Below are 24631 nucleotides of genomic sequence, written 5' to 3'. Positions count from 1 at the left end.
CGTGATAAGAAACAATAAAAAATTTAAGGTAGAACAGAACACAATAGTGTTCGTTGACAAATAGATATGACTTTGAAATTTAAAAGATGGCTGAAAAATCCAATAAAGTCACAAGACTAAAGCTCGTTTAGTACAAGGTCGGCGCTTTTGTAAGCTCCAAAGGTTATTTTACTAATATCATAAAATTATCGTCCGTTTATCGTTTGTTTGTATCGTCCGTATGTTGTGTGGTGTATCTTTACAAAATGTATTTTACTTATACCAAATTATTAGTGTGTGAAAATTAAACGGCTTTGCGTGTTGTGTGGTGTGTGTGTGTGTATATATTTCTTTTACTAAATCTTTACACATACATTGATAACGCATTTGAGTGTCATCATAAAAAAATAATATAAAAATTATCGATTCGAAGAATCGATAGTAAATCAATATCTACAAATCTTTAACCTTAAGATCTAGGTGTTTAATTCAAATATATATCTTAAAGACTTTTTAAAAATGTAAGTTTTAGACTCATCACTGATACTACACTGATTTGATTTACTAGCCCGTTGGCGCAGTTTGTAGTGACCCTGCTATCTGCTTCGGGGGTTGTGGGTTCGATTCCCACCCCGAGTCTGGGTGTAATATAAATATTTATTTATATATATATTATATATGTATTATTTATAAGTATGTTTATCGAAAAAAAAGATATGTAGCTATATACCAGTCGGCTGTTACCTAAACACAAGCATTAAGTTGCTTACTTTAGGAACAGACGACCGTGTGTGTATTGTGTAGATATTTATTTATATACTAGCTGACTCAGCAAACGTTGTCTTGCCGCTAAACGCTATTTAAAAATAAGGGTTGGTGGTAGGGGGGTGAAAGGGTTGTATGTATTTTTCAACGCCAAATCATAATAAAATAAAAAATTAATAATTTATCTTAAAATTTAAAAAAATTTAGGGGTGGACTACCCTTAACGTTTAGAGGGATGAAAAATAGATGTTGTTCGATTTTCAGATCTACCGAATATGCACATAAAATTTCACGAAAATCGTTCAAGCCGTTTCGGAGGAGTTTAACTACAAACACCGCGACACGAGAATTTTATATATTAGATTTATTTATTTATTAAACGACATAATAAAGGACTTACTTTGTCACTTGGTAACATTACTTTAATATAACAAAATATATATATATATATATATATATATATATATATATATATATATATATATATATATATATATATATATATATATATATATAAAATAACAAAGAATGTAGAGTCAAATACACAGTGAAATATAATTGGTTAGGCGTAGCGGTGCACGGTTTTCGAAGAGAGGTCAGGGGACAATACCGAACAACTAAATGTTCCAAGTCACGATATTACGCCACGGGACTTACAAAGTGCGCCTTTGTAGCTCGCTATTTCATTGGTTTTATGTAAATAGTTATGGCGGAGATCTCCTAAGGCTTTTAGAATTTTATATTTAATATTTGGATTGGCTACAATTTTTACAAGAATATTTGTAATTTTTTTAAGGTTATTGCAGAAATTTTTAATGTAATTAGTAATGTATTGTATCCCAAATTGAATATTCTAACTATATTTTAGTTATCAAACCTGATATTATTATAAAACGTTCAGTGAGTAAAAACATTAATATAGCTTTGGCTACTTATTAATGGACTAGCTGTGCCCGCGACTTCGCTCGCGTGGAATTTAACAAAAAAAAATATTTTTCAGTTCGCAGAGTTATAAAATAAATACATTTCTAAAATCAAAGTAGCCTAAGCTACTCCTTATTACATCAGCTGTCTACCGGCGAAAGTCCGGAACAAACGGACATATAGACAAAAATTGTAAAAAATGTTTTTTCGGCATATGTAGCGTGTATACATCCATATGCATTGAGTAAAAGTTATCTTCATATTACAAACAGACACTCCAATTTTATTTATTTATATAGATGATGTAGAAAGTGCTTTTAAGACCCGTTTCATCGATTGGGGATAACACAATTTGTCGCTTAACGTTATACCGTTAAAGTTTATGATATCTTTTTTTCCCCATCTAATTGTACTATATTTATGAGATATCCCTATTAGGAAATGTGAGTTTATAAGTTGTAGTTTACTAATTGAGCTGAAACAGGTCCTAATGGCGTATTTTACCTCCTGCTGTTAAAGTATATTCGTTGCTTGTATACGGGATAAACTATATCCAGAAAAAAATGTCAAGTAAATACGCATTATTAGATATAATTATAAAAGTACTTGTCAGATCTCAGTGATTATTATTTTATATTTTTATACAACTAGGTCGGCAAACAAGCGTACGGCTCACCTAATGGTAAGCGATTACCGTATTTTATAGACGTCTGCAACACTCGAAACACCGCAAGCGCGTTGCCGACCCTATCCTTTAATCTCCCCAGGGGCTCTGGTCACCTTACTCACCAACAAGAACACAACACTGCTTGAACACTATTATTTACGATATTTAGTATTATTTGATGACGCGTTAGCGCAGCGGTCACAGCACTGGATGTTGCGCTGACGGTCGCGGGTTCGATCCCGCTCACATCAGACATTTGATCATATAGGTGTTTGTCGTGGACTGGGTGTTTGTGTTTTATATATATATTTATTTATGTATTTAGCTGTGATCTTCTGTAAGGTCGAAGTACTTCCCCAGTCGGGCTACTCCATATTTTGAGCAGGAAATTTCTGCTGTGCCCTACCTCAGTTAAATTTAAATGAGTCACATGACACAAACTCTTATCTTTCGATTAAAAAAATCATCGAGATCGGTCCACGCAGTTAAAAAGGTCTGAAAATTGAGAATCTCCTCCTTTCGACTTCCAGTCGGTTAAAAATATCACAAAAAATATAACGAACTCGTTCAAATAATACTTATAATAAACAACTCACAATGACTAAAATAATGAAACTCTAAGTTGGCAGTCGGAAGCATAAACACACACAAACGCCGAGTTTAAAAACCATTACAGTGTATGACCCATTTATTCCGCATTTCCCGCCACTAAAACTTGTAATTCTTGAACAAACCATTTTTAGAGTTCTACTAATAAGACTCAATTGAATAATGACGTAACATAAGTAACCCTTAAAGAACATGTAAAGGTATTTTTTTTTTGTTTTATTTTTGTTTTGCAACTGCTTAAAATAAAATAATATTCACTTGTAATTTGTTTTCTTTTTTTTTATATTTATGTTATTTTTTTTCTTTCATTGTAGTTAAATTTTTGTCCTTTTATTCAAAAACAAAAATCAACTATGCGATAATTTTTCTTTATTTTTAGTAAATTACTTAAATTGTTTTTACTTAAAAAGTAGATCCTAGAGAAAACGTAGAAACGAACGGATACAAAACCGATAAAAAATGTATCACAAAAAACATAACTTAGTAATTAATCTAAAATATACGAAATGTTATGTTTATAAGAATGACTAAATTATTTACATATACATCAACAAAACTAAAAAGTTGAATATTAAGATCGACAGTTTAGTGGAATACCGCTTAACTCAACAATAAAACACACTTTAAAATAGATTTAAAAAATATTTCGCAATTGTCATTCTTCTGAGTGTAATTTAAAAGCAGCGATGAAAATTTTTTTGTGTATGATTTAAATCAGCCAAAGTTAAGAATATCTTTTTTTTAATTAATTTAAATCAGCCAAAGTAAAGACATATGTTAAGATCTAGAATAACGATATAGGCTTCATTCAATACATTTACAATATACATACATCTAATTTTTCATGTTTGTGTACGTAAAAAAATATGCGTGGTCGTGAGTCACCTTTTTGTTAAGCTAACTGTAACATACTCTGTCTCTTTTCCACTTATTCGTTTTTTTTTTGTTTCATCATAAAAAGATGACACAGCATTATGAATTCTTTTGCACGATCAAAAAGTCTACATTTGTATACCTTTGACGTATGGGATACAGTTATGTAATACGACGTGAAAGAACAGACTTGAAGCTAGCTGAGAGTCATTACACTGCTGCGAGCGCTAGTGGCGTGTTGATAACAGCACTTATCAGTGATTATACGTTCCGATTATATTTTAGTTTTGAAATTGTTTGTGTTGTTTTGTTTTATCGTTTGCATTTAATCGTGTAACTTGGTAATACTCTTATAATTATTTAGACGTGTGTTACTTGGTTTTTTTTTTTCATATTTGTTTATACAAAAAAAAGTGAAACAAGTGACTTTAAAATATGGATAATAATAGTGATGTTAGAGATACGTTCGAAGGTAAAATAAAGCTAAGTGAAGAGTTTACGGAAAATTTACAAAAATCAATACAGGATATCATAAAAAGAGAAGAATATATATCACACAGTATAGATGTCAGAAAATTGTCAACAGGCGGTAACAACTTTTTAGGTGAACTGTACGAAATAGATGTAAAAGGAAAAACAAAAGATGGTGAAAAAGAAACCAATATATTTTTGAAACGCATCATTCATAACGATGATTTCAAAGTATATTCAATACCAGAAGTATACAAGAAAGAGGCTTTCGTTTACAAGGAACTCGGGAAAATATTTAATGAATTACAAGAAAACGCTAATATACCAAACGATGATAGATTTAAAATGGTCAAAAGTTACGATGAAACGAGCGGTGAAGTTATAATTCTTGAAAATTTGGCTCGAAAAGGATTCAAAATAATGCCTAGAATGGATGTTATGACAATAGAATTTGCAAAGTTATCAATAGAACAACTGGCTAAATTCCACGCTCTATCTTTTGTGTTGCAAAAAATGAAAAAAGAATACTTCGACACAAGAATTAAATCAATCAAACAATCATTTGTTTATGATGATTATTGGAATGAATTTGTCAAGAACATGTATGAAGTATCCACTTCAAAGTTAGATGAGGTGACGAAAGCGAGGATAAAGAGATTCTTCGATACTTCACTAGATAAATATCCGAAATATATGAATGGATTGAGCTCAAACATTAAATGTTTGTGTCATGGCGATTTTAAGATGAATAACGTTTTGATGAAAGAAAAGGTTTGTGATCCATATAGCATCTATTTATAATCTTAATATTTATAAATTACGCGTCACGTAATTTGTTCGCGATCGACTCCTAAACTACTTAACCGATATTGATCAAATTTGTACATCGTGTGCAGTTTGAGCCAAATGTAAAGATAAACTATATTTTATTTCAATATATATATAATAATTATATTTAAGAAAAAAAAACAAGGCGTTACGAAGTTCGCCACTATATAACAATGTAATCTTGAAAAATATCAAATGATCCAGTCAACAGAAATGAATCCCTTAGATATCTCTTATAATACTTAAGATTTTCAATTACTTATAACTTATACGGTAATTAATTTGAGGTGAATTAGGAATTGGGGATAGAGTCGGCAACGCACTTGCGATACTATAGATATAGACCTCTATAAGCTACGGTAATCGCTTACCATCAGGTAAGCCATACGCTTGTTTCCCGATCTAGTGATATAAAAAACAAGGTGAGTTATTAGTTTTTTTTTAGTAAACCTATTATCAACATATTTTTATACAACTAGGTCGACAAATAAGTTTATGGCTCACCATGAGGTACCGTAGCATATAGATGTCTGCAACACCAAAAGCATAGCAAGCGTGTTGCAGACCTACAACCCAAAAATGTTACTGTTCACCACTATAGAAATACAAAACACATAAGTAACCTCAGCCTAATATATCATGATACATGAAATAATGAGATAACAATAGCATAACGGTAAACATATATTATTTAGTATACACTAAAAGCTGTAAAAATTGAACATCATTTGCTTAATGCAAGGATATTTGGTGTGCTTGTGTGTCTTACATTCACACAAGCAAATACATTTTGCGCTACTAAAGAGACATTAGGGCTTAAAACAGGTCTAATTTCTTCAAACACGTGCAGTTTTTCATCTCTTATCCATAAGATAAATTACCCACTTACGAGTAAGAACCCCCGATCAGTAACAATAGGCAAATAAATATTTTATTGTCAGTTGGGTAAATTAAATGATGAAGAATAATACGTCGTTATCTGTACTTTCTGGTTCCTTGTTTTCATCGCTTCTAAAATTAGCAATCTTGGAATGATGATAATTCAGATATAGTAGAACTTAATAGCTCTGCAAAATATATATGTTGAAACAGGAATGTTTGTAAGTTTGTGAAAAACAATGTCTATCTTTGAACTTTTAGTTAATTACTATATACTGTGTTACATTTTGTTATACTGTACATTTTCTACGTCAATTCAATTCTAATTTTAAAACATTAAAATAAATAAAATTCAACCAAAATGTTACTTTTCTATAAAATTCCTACTTTATATTTTGAAAAAAAAATCTGATTTTGTTTTTAAGTTTATAATACATTAACTATTAAAGAAAATTCGGGGACAGATAAATAATTATAAAAATCAAAATCGAAAATTTTATTTAAATAGGTTTGAATAGTACCGTCGAATCGTCATTTTGCAAATTAAAATTTTAATTATGTTTAAAAGTTAAGCTACCACCGATCCAGAATGGAGATTCTGCAGAGAAGAACAGACAAGAAACTCATTAGTTACTCTTTAAAAAACATTGCAAAAAGTGCAGCGTCACTAAAACCACATGTAGTTATCATTAATATAATCTGCAGCTAAAACTGAGCTTTGGCTAATCGCTTCAGCCTGTGATATCCCACTACTGGGCTTAGGCGTCATTCTCCATCTAGGAGAAGGATCAGAGCTTAATCCACCACGCTGCTCCAATGCGGGTTGGTGGATATATTCCCTACTATGAGTAACGGTCGCTATCTGTTGTACGTGATAACAACCGGGACCGGCGGCTTAACTTGTTCTCCGAGGCAGGGTGGGGAGACTCACAAGGACTGCATAAACACCCAGACCACGGCAAACATCTGTACGGCCAATACAAATGTTTGTCATGTGCGGGGATCGAACCCGCAACCGCCAGCGCAACAGGTACAATCCATGGCTGTGACCGCTGCGCCAACGCGGCGTCATTGACTAATACTTTATTTAAAAAAAGTATGTACTACTGTAATTATGGATGCACGTAAGAAGTTATACTTCATTGGCTACCTAATTTCACCTTGCTAACCTCTTCTCCGTTAGCTAGTTAACTTCAGGGGGTCAGTTTTTTTTTCGTGATGGTGTGCGAGCGCATCGTAAGAGTTTACTCTCATATTTTTCCCTAAAGCGCCAAATAAAATTTTAATTAAAAAATTGAAATCTTTATAAATCTGTTGAATATTGAAACTCAACGCAAGTGACGTCGTAGTCAAGATCTAGTATTTACGTAACACCTACATAATAGTTAACTAATATAGTTCATTAAAATTCAATACAACCAATTACAAAGTAATTTACCTAATAGGTATCCAATTAACTGAAAAATCAATACTGAGACACAGTCTTCATTAACGCACTATACTCGTACAATCTATTCATAACAGGTAGCTAGGGGGACATTGAAACGACGGTGACTTAAAAACCATTTTAATATAAATTATCCCAATGTTGGGACAAATGTCCATTGTTTTTAGATTTTTACAAACATTGGAACTCAATAATGCTTTAGAAATACTACGATTTTCGAGGGTTTCTCTCGATTTCTCTAGGATTCCATCAACAAATCCTGGTTTCCTTATCATGGCACCATCCTTGAGATATCTCCTTTCCAACAAAAGAAGAACAGATAGCTCAATCAACACCTGAAACAGGCCCTAAGAAAACTCAAGAAATTTATTAAACTATTGATTAGAAAATCAGTTTCGTTTTGGGTTAATTAAACTTCCAGACTTCTTTAGAAAATAAATGACGAACGAGTAATGAATTCAAATGTAATGTAAACCTTTTTAATTAACAATTTCGATTTCATTTAGGAATAGCTCTGCTCCCTTGTTTGTTTTGTAATTAGGATTACAAATGGTAATTTTGTTCTAACATTGATAATGTTAATTGGAATATTTAAATAATCGGTCAAGTGTAAGTTGGATATAGCTGTAATATATAGTAAATATATCATCATTATCATCATCATCATCATCATCATTTCAGCCTACCACAGTCCACTGCTGGACATAGGCCTCCACAAGTTCACGCCAAAAATGGCGTGAACTCATGTGTTTTGCTCATAGTCACCACGTAATACATATATTATTACATGTATAAATGTAACTATAATAAATGTAATATATATATATTATTATTTGTAGAACGACATTTTTAGGTTTAAACAAAAAGCATATTTTCAATACTAGTTTTATTTTTCATTTTTTTTTTTTATAGCGACCATGGTAGTAAATAAACAGTGCTGTGATACGGCCACGATATTTAATTAAGACATATTAAAAGGAATATGTATATTATTTTGCTAAAGAATAATAATCACAATCCTTATTAGTTTTAGGCAAAATACATGGACAACGTACACACATTTACAGACTTATAATTTTTTCCAGATCTCTTAAAAAGTCCTATTGAAGTATCATAATATGAGAATATTTAGCAGTTCTAACTACATTACATACATAAGCACTAAATTAAAATCCTACTTTTTTTATCGGCTAAAAATGTATGCGTTTTACAACAGAATATAAAAATAGACACGCGATAATTGAAAAGGCAAAATATTTAAACTATTTTTGTAATTTGACATTAGAACGAGGTTAATAACATTTTATAAAATGGCGTCGCTTGAAATTGCATTTTCTGTTAGGTTGGTAATGATTCTCATCTCTCGGTTACTAAATCCATTTTAACATTTAAACGGATGTACATGCTATAAATATCTTACCTGATAAAATAATACTGAGTTTTTTATTTTTGTTATTGTATCATTATTATTATTCTTTTTTTCTTATTGCACGCTTTTCTGAGGATCGACAAATTTTATTTTAATGTTTTTTAATCTGTTTTTGAGAAAGGTGTGTATATCTCACTGGCTGATACAGCATGGCTTGTATCGATCGTTATAATTTACTCGTAACTTCAATCATTTATTATAATAACTTCTTGAAAACAACTCTTTTGATTTATATTATTTTCATAGCCATACATTAAAATTCATTTTTTAATTTTGCCTTAGGAACACATTAGGCCGGTTATTTTTTGTGTTTTTAAACTGAGAGTAAAAAAATTAATAAACACTCTTCCTTTAAAATTAGCCTTATGTGTTTAAAGTCTGATTATCTTCACTGTCTTTTCACAGCCCATTAACCGAGAAAAATAAATGTTTGTAAATCCCTCTCCTTATACTGACAAACAACTTTGAAACAATAGGAATACGTATTTAATACGTTCTGAAACTAAACATATAGACAAATATACAGCAAAATAACCTTACTGACATTTATCTAATAAATCATAACCCTAATTTGTAACCTCAAATGTAAACTAATATAATAATTTTACAGGACGGAAGAGTTATAGAGGTGATAGCAATCGACTACCAGCAAATATACTTCGGATGCCCGGTCATCGATCTCATATACTTTATCTATGCAGCGAGCGACCGAGACTTCAGGAAACAACACTTAAGCTATCTCAAAGATCGCTACTACGAGACATTAACGAGCTTTCTTAACTACTTCTCCATTGGTATAAGTACAGTGTACCCAAGGGAGGAATTCGAGGAATGTTTTCGAAATAGTTTAGACTACGCACTAATGTATACACTGTACATGTTGCCAATGTTTTTCTTGTGTGATGATGTACCAGATTTGAGTAAAGATGAGTTGCTGGAGATGAACATTAGTGTTGATAAAAGGTTCTATGATAGAATGCAAGGAATTATTAATGATTTCATTGAATTGGGGGTTATATAAGTTTAGAAACAGAACTTACGGTGGAAGACCGAGATGGTTAACATTCAAACCATTTAAACAGGAGGAGAATACTTTAGGATACAGATAATCTGTTAAAATAAATTATTTTAATTAATATTTTTTTATTTATTTAATAAACATTTTATCCAAGAAAACTAACGCAAAAGGTAGCTAGACAACACGTCATAATACACAATCATTGTTACATAACTTCTTGTCTAAGATTGCGTCGATTTAAGTATATATAGATTACTCTTGATAGTTGATTATTATTATCGTGAGATTGCCGGAGTAGACTGAATGAGGATTGCGGAAAACCGGGATGTCTAGCGCGAACTTGGTGAGGCCTATGTCCAGCAGTGGACTACAATAGGCTGAACTGACTGACTGACTAACTGATAGTCTATTCTACTTCAATTTGGCAATTACTAAATTAACTTTCAAACTGTGAAACAATTAATAGTAAGAATAACAAAACCAAATATGAATTTCTTTAAAAAATACCACAAATTAATTTTTTAGCTTCAGTGGTATAAGAAATCTCATTACGCAAACTTATCAATTTATAATGAAGATAGACAACATTAAAAAACAACTTTTTTTTCTCTTCTAAAATAAAATAATTTTTAACAACTTGTTGTTCATCTTTAATCTAAAAATAAATCGTTTCGTCAAAAATATTTATACTCATTAGAATTTACATAATTAACATTAAGAGTATGATGTTAAAAAAATTTTAGCCAAAAATAAACAAGAAATAAATAATGTATTTATTACCATTTTCGTTACCATTGTTGACAATTGTTAAAATAATAAACAAAGCCTGTGTTACCATTGTAATTGTTAAAATTCTTTGATCGTATTTCATTTCCGGCTCACGGAGATTAAAATATTTGGGCAATATTTATCTGGATTATCTATCCCTCGTTCCCAACGAAATTATTTATAAATCTGTTTTCGAAACGTACGTGAAAATTTTTCATGGAAAAATTACTCTTATTTATTAACTAGATTGTATTTAAAAGCTTATAATAAGTGTAGTTCAGTGATTAAGAAATTTACAATAAATCCTTAGAACGCAAACCTAGCGAGACAAATTGTAAATTTAATAACTTAAAATTGTGCATATTGTTACCTATTTAAATTTAAATGTTTTAGTATAAATTTTCAAAATTCATATAATACAGCTTAAAACGTAACTTAAAAATAATATATAATGCATTTGGATTTGGAATCTTACATAATGAAAGAACTTTAATGAAGAGATGTCTATTGACTGCTACAGGTACTGATGGTTTGGTTCTCTTTGGTTTGTTGTTGTATGGATTAATTAGTTGTACAACTTTCTTCAATGTTTGTATTTTAGATGCCTGATGATGGTCCCGAAAGGATCGAAACGTCGTATGAATATGCAATTACTGGTTTGGTTGGAACCTTATGTCCACTTTCCTGCGAACCGTCAAAGAATACTTATAACAAATGAACACAACGATAAATAATGTAAATTTAAATTTTATATAGCATAAATACACAAAAAATATTTCACTAACCGGTTCAACAGGCTAGATAAAGTTTGTTAAAAAAAATTGTGTTAAGGATGGATACAAATAGAGGCACTAAACTAAATGACACTATTTCTGAGCTATGGACCAAAATGAGGAAAAGTAGCAGTATTTTAAGTTCAGCGGTAAGCCTGTTTTGTGCCCAAGCGCTTGTGTAACAAGATTGTATATTTAATAATAAAAAAAACAAACGATCAAAAATAACTTTAAATATTATTATTTTTATTTTGTCACTTTCATAATTTTAATGTCAAGAAATTATCATCAAATAATTACTAATCAATTAAAATTAAAAAAAAACTTGGAAGTTTCAAAATACCAATCGCGTTAAGCCCCGTAGAATCAAATTTTTTTACTATCCAAATTAATATCACTTTGCAAAAAAATATATAATCTACATAATATTTGACATGATAAACAAGAATTTGAAGTGAAATAAAAACAAAATCATACACAATATAGCACACGAGTGTAATAACAATGAAATGAAAAGTTATGTCTGAGTAAATAAAGTCTACGGTATCTGAAATAAAGGTCAATGTATTGTGAAAAGTTATATGCTCTAATAGAGTCATACAAAGAATATTTATACAAATAAATAAAATTGGAGTGACTCTTTGTAATATTAAAATAACCGCTTTTTACTAAATGCATATGAATGTATACACGGTATACTGTCTATCTGTCTGTCTGTTTGTTCCGGCTAATCTCTGAAACGGCTAAACCGATTTTGACGGGACTTTCACTGGAAGATAGCTGATGTAGTTATGAGTAATTTGGGCTATTTTTTTTTAGAAATTTATTTATTTTGTAGCTCTGCGAACTGGACAATATATTTTTTTAATTCCAAGCGGATGAAATCGCGGGCGCAGCTAGTTTATTATATAAATTACCACGTATCTATATACGTTAAGCAAAAACTTTGTACCTCTTTTTATGAAAATTGCGCGGACGGAGGAGTATGAAATTTCGCACACTTATAGTTTATATGGAGAAGGAATGCACAATGCTTATATTTTTTTTAATTAATGAAAAAGATTAGGTACATTAAATCAATTAAAAAAAAAAACATTACACACTACCATCAATTTGACACACACACGTATATACTCTTTTGTTTATTATTATAGAAGTATAGTCTTTGACAACAGAACCTTAATAATGTTCAATCATTCAATTGCTCAATCTTTCGCATATATCGGTCTTTATTGCAGTTAACTAATTTGGTTAAGAACACCTAGCCTATAAAAATAGGTTTTGAAACATAAGATTGATAATTGTGTTTGCTCGCAAACGAAAAAAAAACCGACTTCAATTACATCGATAAGTAAGACAACGTAAATCGACGAAAAAATAGTCAAGCAACAACAACATTATCAAAACACGCATTATCAAAGATTACTCAAAAAATAGTTATCAGATCTCGATGAAATTTAAATGTGACCACATGTTAAACTTCGGCTTTCGATTAAATTAAAAATCATTAAAATCGGTAAACCTAATAAAAAGTTATTGCGGATTTTCAAGAAGTTCCCTCGATTTCTCTGGGATCCCATCATCAAATCCTGGTTTCCCTATCGTGGTACTAAACTAGGGATATTTTCTTTCCAACAAAAAAAGAATTATCAAAATCGGTACACCTAGTAAAAAGTAATTGCGGATTTTCAAGAGTTTCCCTCGATTTCTCTAGGGTCCCATCATCAGATCCTGGTTTCCTTATCATGGTACTAAACTTGGGATATCTCCTTTCCAACAAAAAAAGAATTATTAAAATCCGTACATCCAGTAGAAAGTTATGCGGTATAATACAACGTAGGTCGACGAAAAAAGCGTCAAGTAAAAACGCATTATTAGATATAGCTCAAAAAGTAGTTGTTAGATCTCAAATAAATTTAAATGGGACCAATTGGCACACACCACCTTTCGATTAAAAGAAAATTTGTCGAAATCGCTCCACCGAGTCAAAGTTCTGATGAAACATACATAAAAAAAAATACAGTCGAATTGAGAACCTTTTTTGGAAGTCGGTTAAAAATGAATATATAAATGTCAACTTTACTTAAAAGTCTTGATATAAAATGCTGATGAAACCTTAAAAACGTTATTTTTCTTTGTACCATAAAGAACTTTAGGATCCTGAAACAGCCTATACCTATACCTGTCACTGCTGGGTACAAACCTGATAAAAGATTACAAGATGAGGATTATTTTTTTAATGCACCATGCTGCTTCACCACGTTTGGAACCAAAGTCTTATTTACGTCAAAACGTGTAGTACAATACGCATTACTAGGAATAACTAAAAACTAATTGTCAGTTTTCACCAGACGACAAGAGCTGTTTAAAAAAAAAAAAACATAAAATCAGTAAATGCAAGAAAAAGTTATGAAGCAACAAAAAAAAAAAAAAAAAACAATACATTCAAATTGAGAATATCTTAATTTTTTTTTAATCGGTAGAAAATTTATGCAAAGTTGCTTAACAATTGTATTTAAATCATTCTTGTTTTAGATTATTCTGATTTGTACTTATGTATATTCGTGTTATTTACTATAAAACCGTTTTACTAAGACTCACGTACTATGATCGTATCAGAGCACGTGCCTCGATCGGTCGTTAACTGTCTTCTACTTAAGTAGATACAGTTTACTTTGCAATGTACACAGATAGATAGACCAACGACTTAAACTTTAGTTTGTTTATAGTTTGTTTGACTTAGTTTGGCGCAGTGGTCAAAGTTACTGGTTGTTGGCACATGACAAATGTTTAGATTATACAGATGGTTTTGTTTTGTGCGTGTTTATCAACACAGTATTTTCACAAGTGTGATATTCATTTCTTTTTAAAATGATATTTAACATCGAAAGATAATATAGTGATTAAAACTATGGAACGCATATTATTTCGTTAACGTTTACTGTCTCAGTATTAACATATTACCACAATATTATCTTCCATAGCGTATTTTCTTCTTTATTATATCAGCTTTAAAATGAAAAATATGGAAAACGGAATTCGTATATCCTGAGATTAAATTTATGCAATAGATATAGATAAGGTTCTTTCAATTGTTGTTAATTTTACAAATTAACAATTTTAGTACACATAGACAATGTTATTGTCATATAAAAAAGTCAATATTTAATATAATTTTATTATACAATTCACCTTAAAGCAAGAAACAAGTTTATATTTCCAGAAAGTTCCTCACACGCAGGTGGTAATAATATTCATCTACCCTCATTATAGGTGCCATTTTGGTACCAATAACCAATACATACATTGCTGAAGAAAACGTTGCTATTTCCAAGAAGGAAATTTTATTCGAATTCGTGATTGCAGCTCATAAAGCGTCTTGCACATGCAAACTAGTCGTTTGTATGAAGCTCTCACCCGACGTCTGATATCCAAGTCTGATTTCTAGTTAATGAAAATACAAAATACATAATAGCTTCAACATTTTAGTCTTTAAAAAATTTGGTTGTCTATAAAGTCGGTTTACGGACGATAGTTTTACGTAATAACACCATAAAGAAACTGATGAAAAATTGGATACTTTTATTAATTGAATATAAATATCGAAAAATGGAATAAGAACACAATATTTTGGTACCCGAGGAATGGGAAAAAGAAATCGAGGTAGACAGTTTAGGAGGTGGGAAGATGAGATAAAAAATATAGCAGGAAAAACATGGACTAGAAGAGCACCAAATAGAACAGAGTGGAAGGAAATGGAGGGGGCTTTTGCCAAAGGGCAGACAGACCGTGCTGTCGATGTCGACGACTCAGCAGTCGATAAATTAAGTTAAACTTTATTGAAAACTGTATTCGTCTAAATAAAGGCTTATATTATATTATTATTATGAATTGATTTGGATCATTATCACTGAATTATTTCGAACTGCTAGCTCTGACGTCACGCGAGAAGAGAGATAAATTAAGCCAACGCTTGGGCCGATTGTGCCTCTCTATCGCTTGTTCCGCGCTCTCGCTTGCACGCTCAGTCTCAGGCGGAACGTGACACTTTATCGTGAGTGCAGCTGTGTTTATCGATTAATAAGACGTTATCACGTCAAAAATCAGAACCACATGCATTATGTGTTGGTATTTACCAATTCAAATAAATGAAAATTTTATCATCATGAGGAAGATCAATCAGTATTTGAAATGTCAGCAGTGTAATCTTGATAATCTTTCTGTACTATTTTTATAATACAAAGAAGTTAATACATTTAAAATTCACTTTTAGTATTCAGAGAGGATTACATCAAACGCTTAAAGCAATTTTCCAAGGCTCTACCTTTACAAAAAAAAAAAAAACGTAGCGCTTGTATCAGTTCAACGAACTCTATCTTTTACATAATAAATATTTAAATCAAATCAAATTAACTAATTACAAACACATCTTTTGTATACAATTAGGTTGGCCAAAAAGCTCACCTGATGGTAAGCGATTACCGTAGCTTATAGATGTCTGCATCACCAGAATCAACGCAAGCGCATTTCCAATCCTATCCCCAATTCCTCCCAGGAGCTCTGATCACCTTACTCACCAACAACAACACAACACTGCTTTAATTTTTGTACTATTTTGCTGTGATCTTCTGTAAGGTCGAGGCCAGTCGGGCTGCTCCAAATTTTGAGCAGGAAATTTCCTGCCCTATCTCAGTTAAAGCAATGACTAAGTTGTGAATATTTAAAGAATAAACTATTATTAAAGTTGTGTCTCGTTAAGTTGTCGCTCCTTCGCTATCATCCCGTGCATATTGAACTGGAACTCATTTAAGTTCGACATTTGCGGCCTCAGTTCGTGTACTCCGCAAAGTCGATAGTACTACACCACCTTGTTGCTAAGCATTTCGTCAAAGGATTTCACTTACTTAGTGTAAATAACGAATATATATAATATGTTAGGTAATCGAAGCGAACTTGAAATTGTCTTATTACATTATTATAATCGTATGCGAGTTTTACAAAAAGGACGCGAATGGGTTCATGTAATAGAAAAAAGAAAAGGAAACTTGTTTTTTCGAAGTATGTTCGATCTTAGTGTATTAAAAGAAATAAGGTTTATAAATGTTTATAAAAGTTCTGTGATTACAATATTTATGCTTTCGAGACCGAGATACGGGATTAATCTTACAGTCTGGTGCCTTCGTATAGTAAAAGGGAATTGACATTAAGGGAAACAGAGCTGATATGAATAAGTATTTTCTTTAATTATATTAATAAAAAGAGTTCCTAGTAAACTTCTTAAAATATATCATGGAGTTAAAAATGAAAAATAACGTAGTTTTTTGTAATATCTTGGAAATGACTATAATGTAGAGTATTCACAAAATAATACAAAATATGTGTCCACACAATAATTTCAAAAATAAATTAATATTTTTAGTTTCAACAAACCAAACCACCAATTTTATTTATCCAACAAAAGCTTGCTTATTGATAAAAGGATATACAAGTATTACGCCTGGATTTATTTCCGAATTATTTCTGTGCCAGGAAATTAAAATACAATTTTCCGCTATGCATTTCAATGCATACTGAACGCATACAAAATTAAATACTAAATGTGATATCAAACTATCCGTATACCAGCAGAAAGCCCGGAAAATAGGTCACAGGTAACCCATGATTATGTTTATTATAGAACTATTTATTTAGCCGATAGTCGCCTATTGCTGGATATAAGCCTACATCGGCTTGTAACATTAACGGTTCTAATAAGTTTGATACGCTTCAGCCTGTAATATTCCACTGGGCCGCACAGGTTACTTTTCCCATGTAGGAGAAATCCTTCAATATCATCATCATTATCATTACAGCCTATACAGTCCACTGCTGGACATAGGCCTCCACAAGTTTACGCCAAAAATAACGTGAACTCATGTGTTAACCATATAATATGTTTCACGAATATTTTTGTCTATCTACGTGATAGATGGTTCATTTCGCTACGCCACCATCATGAGTTAAATGCAGTACAACGGGTAAGTCAGTTCTCCGTATATAATCGAATATACCTCTCTTATTTCCCAACAAACATTATACATGTTCATATCTTTATAGCATTTCTTTAACATTTTAATACTCAATGTCATATTGTAACTATATTTTTGTCTATGAATCTTAGAACTGTTGGAACTTGAGATTTTGAAAACCAGCAGTATAAACTTAAATTAAATAATGTCTTCACGCAAATTTATAACTTAATCATTTTTTTATACTTGTATATGGCAATATTGTCTTTTTTTTTTCGTTCTCCGAAATCAATAACGTATAATCTCAAACGATAATCCTCATTAAAATTTCTGTCTGCATAATAAGGATTTGCTCAACTCGGCAGAAAGTTCGTATATTTGCCAGAAATCTTATCGAAGTAATCGTAATCTGATGAATGTGAACTTTGACGTAACATTAGGTGAAATGTGCAGAATTCTACTTTAGAATGTTCATTTTCCGCTCGCGACAAATATTCTTCATCATTTCCTTACCGCGGTAAAAAAAAATTGTGGTTGGTAAAAAATTTTGACCTGACAACGTCTAATAAATCGATGAACGCCGACGGCATGCACTAAAAAGGATGACTCATTGCGTTACGCTCATTGTCCCGTTACGCTCAGTGATAGTATATTGGCTTATCTGTCCGAGAAGATGTTTAGTTATGACATTGTCACGTTAAACTATCGTCCGTAAACCAACTTTACAGACAACCAATTTTTTTTTTTATTTCTCTAACCACGGTCTCTGAGAGAACGTTAAGCGCCGTTTGTTATTATAGATGCCTAAAAGCGATCCTTAATCATAGTAAAGTTTATATCTAGCATTCCGCAGCAGAGCAGTGTTGTGGATTCAGACCATCTCCTACAAGAAGAAAGGTCTAAACTCATCAGGATGTCACAAGTTAAATCAATCAATCAAACCTTTCTCTACTTGGTTTAGTCTTTTACCGATTTCAAGAACAATGCTTCAGTTACTAAATGTGTTGTATTCTATTTGCAATTTATGTTGTCAGTACACGCTGACCTATATATATATATATATATAATATGGTTATAAAAGATGCTGAAATACCCGACGAATTAGCTTTAACATTCAAATCCATCAATAAGATAAATTGATTCTTTAACTTAAAAGAGATTTTAACGAAAATAAATATTCAATAAATCTGAATTCGCTGGAGACTTTTATATTTTGATCGAAAAAAAAAATTCACAAAGCGTCGACATTCTACATGTGCATTTAATGTATCTTAGTACAGAGAAACCTTTTGAAAAAATACTTTTACAACAAACATTATTGTCGATTCAGACTAATGGTCTATCCATACCGCGCTTACTTTTCTTTATGTACATTGAAATAAAACTTGATAGCAAAAACATTTATTATTATTAAATAATAAATAAATAAATAAATATCATATAAAATACACACACGGTCGTCTGTTCCTATGGTAAGCAACTTAATGCTTGTGTTACAGGTAAAAGCCGACTGCAATATTTTTTTGTTTTCATAAACATACATAGAAATAATACATATATAAATATATAAATACAAATATTATATTACACCCGGAGTCAGGCGGGAATCGAACAAACAACAAAACTACAAACTGCGCCAACGGGCTAGTATTATGTTTTAAGTTACGTTATGCAACATATGAAAATAATAAAAAACTAATGTACTTTAGACTTTAGACTACTGTAATATACGAAACGTAACTCTCCATCTTTCTCTCTTCATTATTTTATATCTTCCTCTCAACTTCCGTTCACCTCGCCCTAGCACACTTTAAACCGTTACTGATACTTATTTATTTACATATGTGTGTATGTATGTAAGTGTAATTGTACGTTTTTGTAACTATGTAATATAAATATCTATAACAAATATACACGATCTTCTGTTCCTATTGTACATAACTATATTTCTTTTCCGATAAATACATATAAATAATATTTAACTATATATAAATAAATTCGTGTATCACACCCAGACTCGAGGCTGGTATCCCACCTCCCACAATCCTCGGAGTTGGGTCACTGTAAACTGCGTCAACGGGCTAGTTAAATAATATGTTATAAATAATTTTAAATATCAATTATATAATACTTCTTTAATTTAAATTTAAAGTATCGCAGGAGTGATCAAACCCTTAATGTCTGATAAAGATCGCTACTTTTCTTTTAATGTTATAACACTGTATATTTTGTGTATTTTATGTCTATGCAACAAAGAATATTATACATTTATAATGAGACTTGTATTTACAAAATATATTTATAATTTTGCCTTGTTATTTTAACACAGATGTAAAGTAATATTAAAAATGTCTACGCGAGTGTAAATTTTCTCAAATTTTCCAAAACACAAAAGCATTACATAAAAGATTACTGGACACCCTAATTGAGTTCATTAGGCCGAATCACCAGCGCCATTGTACTAAACACATCCTCACCATAGAACAAAAAGTGAAGCTAAATGGAATCATATTTATTTTGTGTAGTATCTTCTTTTCAAGTATTCATTATTTTATAATGATGTAGACATTGTTTAGCTGTAGCTATGCTGATGTTATCTAATACTATTAATCGAGCAATTCTTGTATATATATAGAATCTGAATCTCGGAAACGGCTCCAACGATTTTCATGAAATTTAGTATGCAGGGGAATTCGGGGGCGATAAATCGATATAGCTAGGATTCATTTTTAGAAAATGTCATTTTATCACTGTTTTTAGGCAATGAAAAAGTGGCTACAATATCGTTAGAATACGAAGGTAAATTAGTAATGCAATTGTCAATAAAATTGTAATAGCTCAGGTAGGAAACCAGCAGGTCGAGATCGACCGAGAAGACCACGTTTCAAATCCCCATGTCTCCAGATTGATAATTTTATTCCTTTTTTTTTTAAATAACTAGATCATATTTTTATTGTTATGTCGGTAAAATCGGAAAATATTATTCATATTTTATAAATATGTAATTCGTATTTGAATATGATTTCCAAAAAACACGATTTACCAAAAATATCGAGCTAAGCTCGGTCAACCAAGTACTTTACGTTATTAAACATGAAACTGCAAGTGATTGAAAAATTAAACTAACTGTAACTATATTTGATAAACTAACATTATCCATTTAAAATACAATTTTTATGTGGCACACTGCCGAGAAGATTGTGCGTTTTTTTCCCCCTTTTTATTTCTATAATTTTTTTATTTTTGAAGTAAAACTTTTTTACGCACGCCAGATTGGGGAGTAAGCTGGTGAATGTGTGACGAGAGAGTTACGAAAAGTGTGATCAGGCGAGTCGAACGAAAGTTAAAAGGGAGATATAAATTAGTGAATTTAGAAACATAGAGACTTACGTTTCGTATAATTCCGTAAGTGCAACTAAGGAAGTTTTACTTCAGTCGTGTGACTGAAGTAAAACTTCTCTGACTGGTCTAAAGTCCAATGGTTTTTATTTTTGTTTAGTATATAGTGTGTCTTTAGGTGGGGGTTGGGCACGATTAAAGACTTTTAAATTTAAATACTTACACTTAATCTAAAAATAAAAGAAATACGTTAAAAAACAAATACCACTTCTACTGTATTTTCTGTTACGAGGTGCTTATCGATCACTTGGCTTAAGCATCAACCGAAAGGTGGTTTTAGTCGCGAAAATACCATAACAATGGACCAAGATAGCCATGGTTTATGGTTTGCTTTATAGGAATTTCACGGGTGAAGCGTTTTAAAGTGTTAATCTCCGGAATATAAAAGTTTAACACCGTGAATAATGTAATACACAGCGCAAAATTTTAAGCTCTTGAGTTTAAAATTTTTCATTTAAATTCGACATACATTAAAATGTATTTATTAAGAGGATTAGATATCACAAAATGTAAATTTGATGCTTGAAATATATTTCACGTTAAAAAAATATTTACGTTTTCACGTTAGAAATATATTCCATATTATCCAAATATATACTTATGTTTACGTGTATATGTGTGTATTTGTGTAGGTGTATTTGTAGGTATATGTATGTATATGTGTATGTATGAATACATATAATATATACTTATGTTTATGACTGATAGCACTTATTTTGCGCCCATATCCCCAATAACAATCAATTCTAGTCCTCTGCCCAAAGGTTGCCTGGAAGAAATCGCTGCTTTAGCGATAAGGCCGCCTGTTGCAACTAATGCAAATTTATTATTTATTTTTTTACCTAATTAAACTTATTTTACTTTTGTGTTGGTGTGCTAAAGTGTATATAAATAAATAAATAAATAAATATCCTATTGTTGACTTTTTTATAATTATTCTATACTAGTGGTCGCCCAGCGGTCTAAATTTGACCATAATTAAAAAAATTAATTACAAAAAACCAAAAAAAGAATAAAAATAAAGAACCTTTTTTTGAATTTTTCAATTTGACTACAGACTTTGACAATCAACAAAATAGTATTCATATGCGTGTGTGTGTGTGTGTCAAATACATAGTAGTGTGTAATATTATTTTATTGATTTAATATATTTTTATACATAATTTTAAAAAAAAAATTAGCGTTCTGCACTTTTTGTCGATATAAACTATAAGTGTACGAACTTTCATACTCGTCCGTCCGCACAATATTAATTTTGCTTCACATATCAATTATTTTATATAAATACATTTCATTTAATAAAAAGTCCTGTGTTGCAGAATCCAACCTTTATTAGATTGTACGTTATGTTATAAGAAATTTATTATCATTTATTTTATCATCTTCAAAATAACAATTAATGTTTCAATGTGGCTATACTTTATTAAATTAACAAAGCTCAAAAAAACGCGATACCTTAAAGGAATTGCAAAACGTTGGTATGGATAGAAGGATGTATGGATGATTATGATATGTTGAACTATTGAAACTATTAAAACTCAATTTAAATGAGCATGCCATGGTCATACATAATTTTCTTTTAAAATTACAATCTTGTGTGTCAGTGGTCCAGAAAAGTATGCAGCACAAAAGCAAAACACCTAGACCATGACAAATACTAAAAAATATTTGTAACGTGTGTGATCGAATCATGTGCATGCATGTTTGATCCCCATACAGATGTTTGCCGTGGTCTGGGTGTTTGTGCAGTCCTTGTGTGTCTCCCCATCGTGCCTCAGAGAACACTTTAAGCCGTCGATCCCGGTTGTTATCATGTATACCTGATAGCGATTGTTACTCATAGTAAGGAGTATATCCGCTAACCCGCATTGCAGCAGCGTGGTGGATTAAGCTCTGATCCTTCTCGTACATGGGGAAAGAGGCTTATGCTCAGTAGTGGGATATTACAGGCTGAAGCATGTGATCAAATTATCAACCGTTAGCACATCTTTTATGTTCGTCGTTGTGAAGACGACATTTGTAAGGAAAACAGGAAAAGTTTTCTAGAAGTATATTCTTACAAAAATCTCGATAATGGAAGAGCTAATACAGCTAAATCTATCGGTATTCAGCCACTTATCATTGCAGACCTCTCGCTGTCATCCAGCTACAGCTCGCAAATCCTAAAGCTACAAATCGCAACAGATCAATAACATGATTATTAATATCAAATGACGATGCTAAACTGAGTAAACTTCGAGCAGACTGCTGTATATTTATGTTGCCCTAGTTAATTATTAATCTGGTATTATGGTATATTTTTAAAACAACTAAAATTCTACGTTTGCGTATACTTTCGTTTACGTTTCATATTTTGGACAAGTTTTTTGTCAAATCAAAGGTCAGAAGTACATTCTGGGCAAGTTTCCCTTGTCTGACAAGAAATAAACAAGGTCCCTTAGTATAGCAGTATTCTTGTTGATAAACTAATAACTTTAACTAAATTTAAGTTATCTCAATTTGCTTACACATATTTTTAGAACCCAGTTGATCCCAGATGGCCAGCGCTAAAGAAGGCGATATGAAAGAAATATGAGAAGTACAATCAACTGAACGAATGACCTCGTTACGTTTCTCGTAACGCCATCTATCGGAAAGATAAGTTACTAATAAAACGTCATTGTCTAACGAAACCCAATAGGGTTCCGATAAACGACGACGTTTTTTAATATTGCCATCGATGGATCGAAAGATGGCGTTATTTGATTCGTTTATTTTAAATTTGATATGGACAGCCGATCTGAAGTAGTGAACTTCAGTCGTACGTTGGAGCTGACACACACACTTTTTTATTTTTTTATATTCGATTATAAATACGCCTTGTCTTTTCGTGTCTTCTCTATCCAATGCGATATTGGAGAATCATCAACTATCTTGGGACTAATAAAAGCCTTCTAATTAATGCTATTAGCATACATTCCAACTTCGCAGAACTAAAACGACAATAAAAGAGTATATTAACGGGGCTTCCATAGTCATACCTAAAGCCTATTTAAACTAAAATATCCCTCTTGCTTTGTTATTTATTTAACAGTTATTATTTGACTTCTAACTCCTCAACAATTGTCTCTGTCTTAATTTTAGCTATTATTATATAATATAGTGTTAGACGTTAGAGTAGGTTTGAACTCGCGTTTATCACAGAGAGTAGATGATAGAATGTACTTAAAACGATATATTAAATGACTAACTGAGCTCGACGGTTTCATCCGCATTGACTTGAGGGCTATTCGACACAAAGGTTTTTTTATTTCGATTTAAACCTATATATATATATATATATATATATATATATATATAACCTATATATAAATAGTTCCTGGGATTAACGCAATGCGTGCGATTAGTATAGATGAAACCCGTACTTCACGCACTCTTATGCTTTCGCTTGTTTTCTATATGCATCTACGATTTTGGCTGTTCCGTTATCTTCAACTAAAATATAGACTTTGTCTCTAAGTGACAACGTAGCATTGTCCAGTTGAAATAATTTTTAATTTGAAATTAAAAAATTCTAATCTTTCATTCTTATAATGTTTGTATTGATAAACCTTCTGATAAACTGACTTAATAAAACAAAAATTTAATTGCAAAAGTTATGTCGATCTTCAAGTTAAGATGTTGAATATTAAATTATCGTTTCCTGTGAGCGTATTTAAAACTTTTCCACTTGAATATATTTGTAGAAATTATATTTTAAATATATATTTTTATTTCAAGACTGCATTATATTTCAGTTATAAACAAATAATGTT

At 31.2% G+C, this 24631-nt stretch overlaps 1 protein-coding gene across 1 annotated transcript; it reads left to right on the top strand.

Annotated features, from left to right (window-relative positions):
* Window positions 1-4031: 4031 nt before the first annotated feature.
* Window positions 4032-10009, top strand: LOC123659949. Its single transcript, XM_045595107.1, has 2 exons — window positions 4032-5059; window positions 9482-10009. The coding sequence occupies exons 1-2, from the start codon at window positions 4253-4255 to the stop codon at window positions 9890-9892; spliced, it is 1218 nt and encodes a 405-aa protein (XP_045451063.1). The 5' UTR covers window positions 4032-4252; the 3' UTR covers window positions 9893-10009.
* The last annotated feature ends 14622 nt before the right edge of the window (window positions 10010-24631 follow it).

Source organism: Melitaea cinxia, chromosome 14 (genome assembly GCF_905220565.1).
Source record: "Melitaea cinxia chromosome 14, ilMelCinx1.1, whole genome shotgun sequence".
Classification (NCBI taxonomy): Eukaryota; Metazoa; Arthropoda; class Insecta; order Lepidoptera; family Nymphalidae; genus Melitaea; species Melitaea cinxia.
Note: the sequence above shows the minus strand (reverse complement) of the source record. Positions and strands in the feature narration are given on the sequence as shown.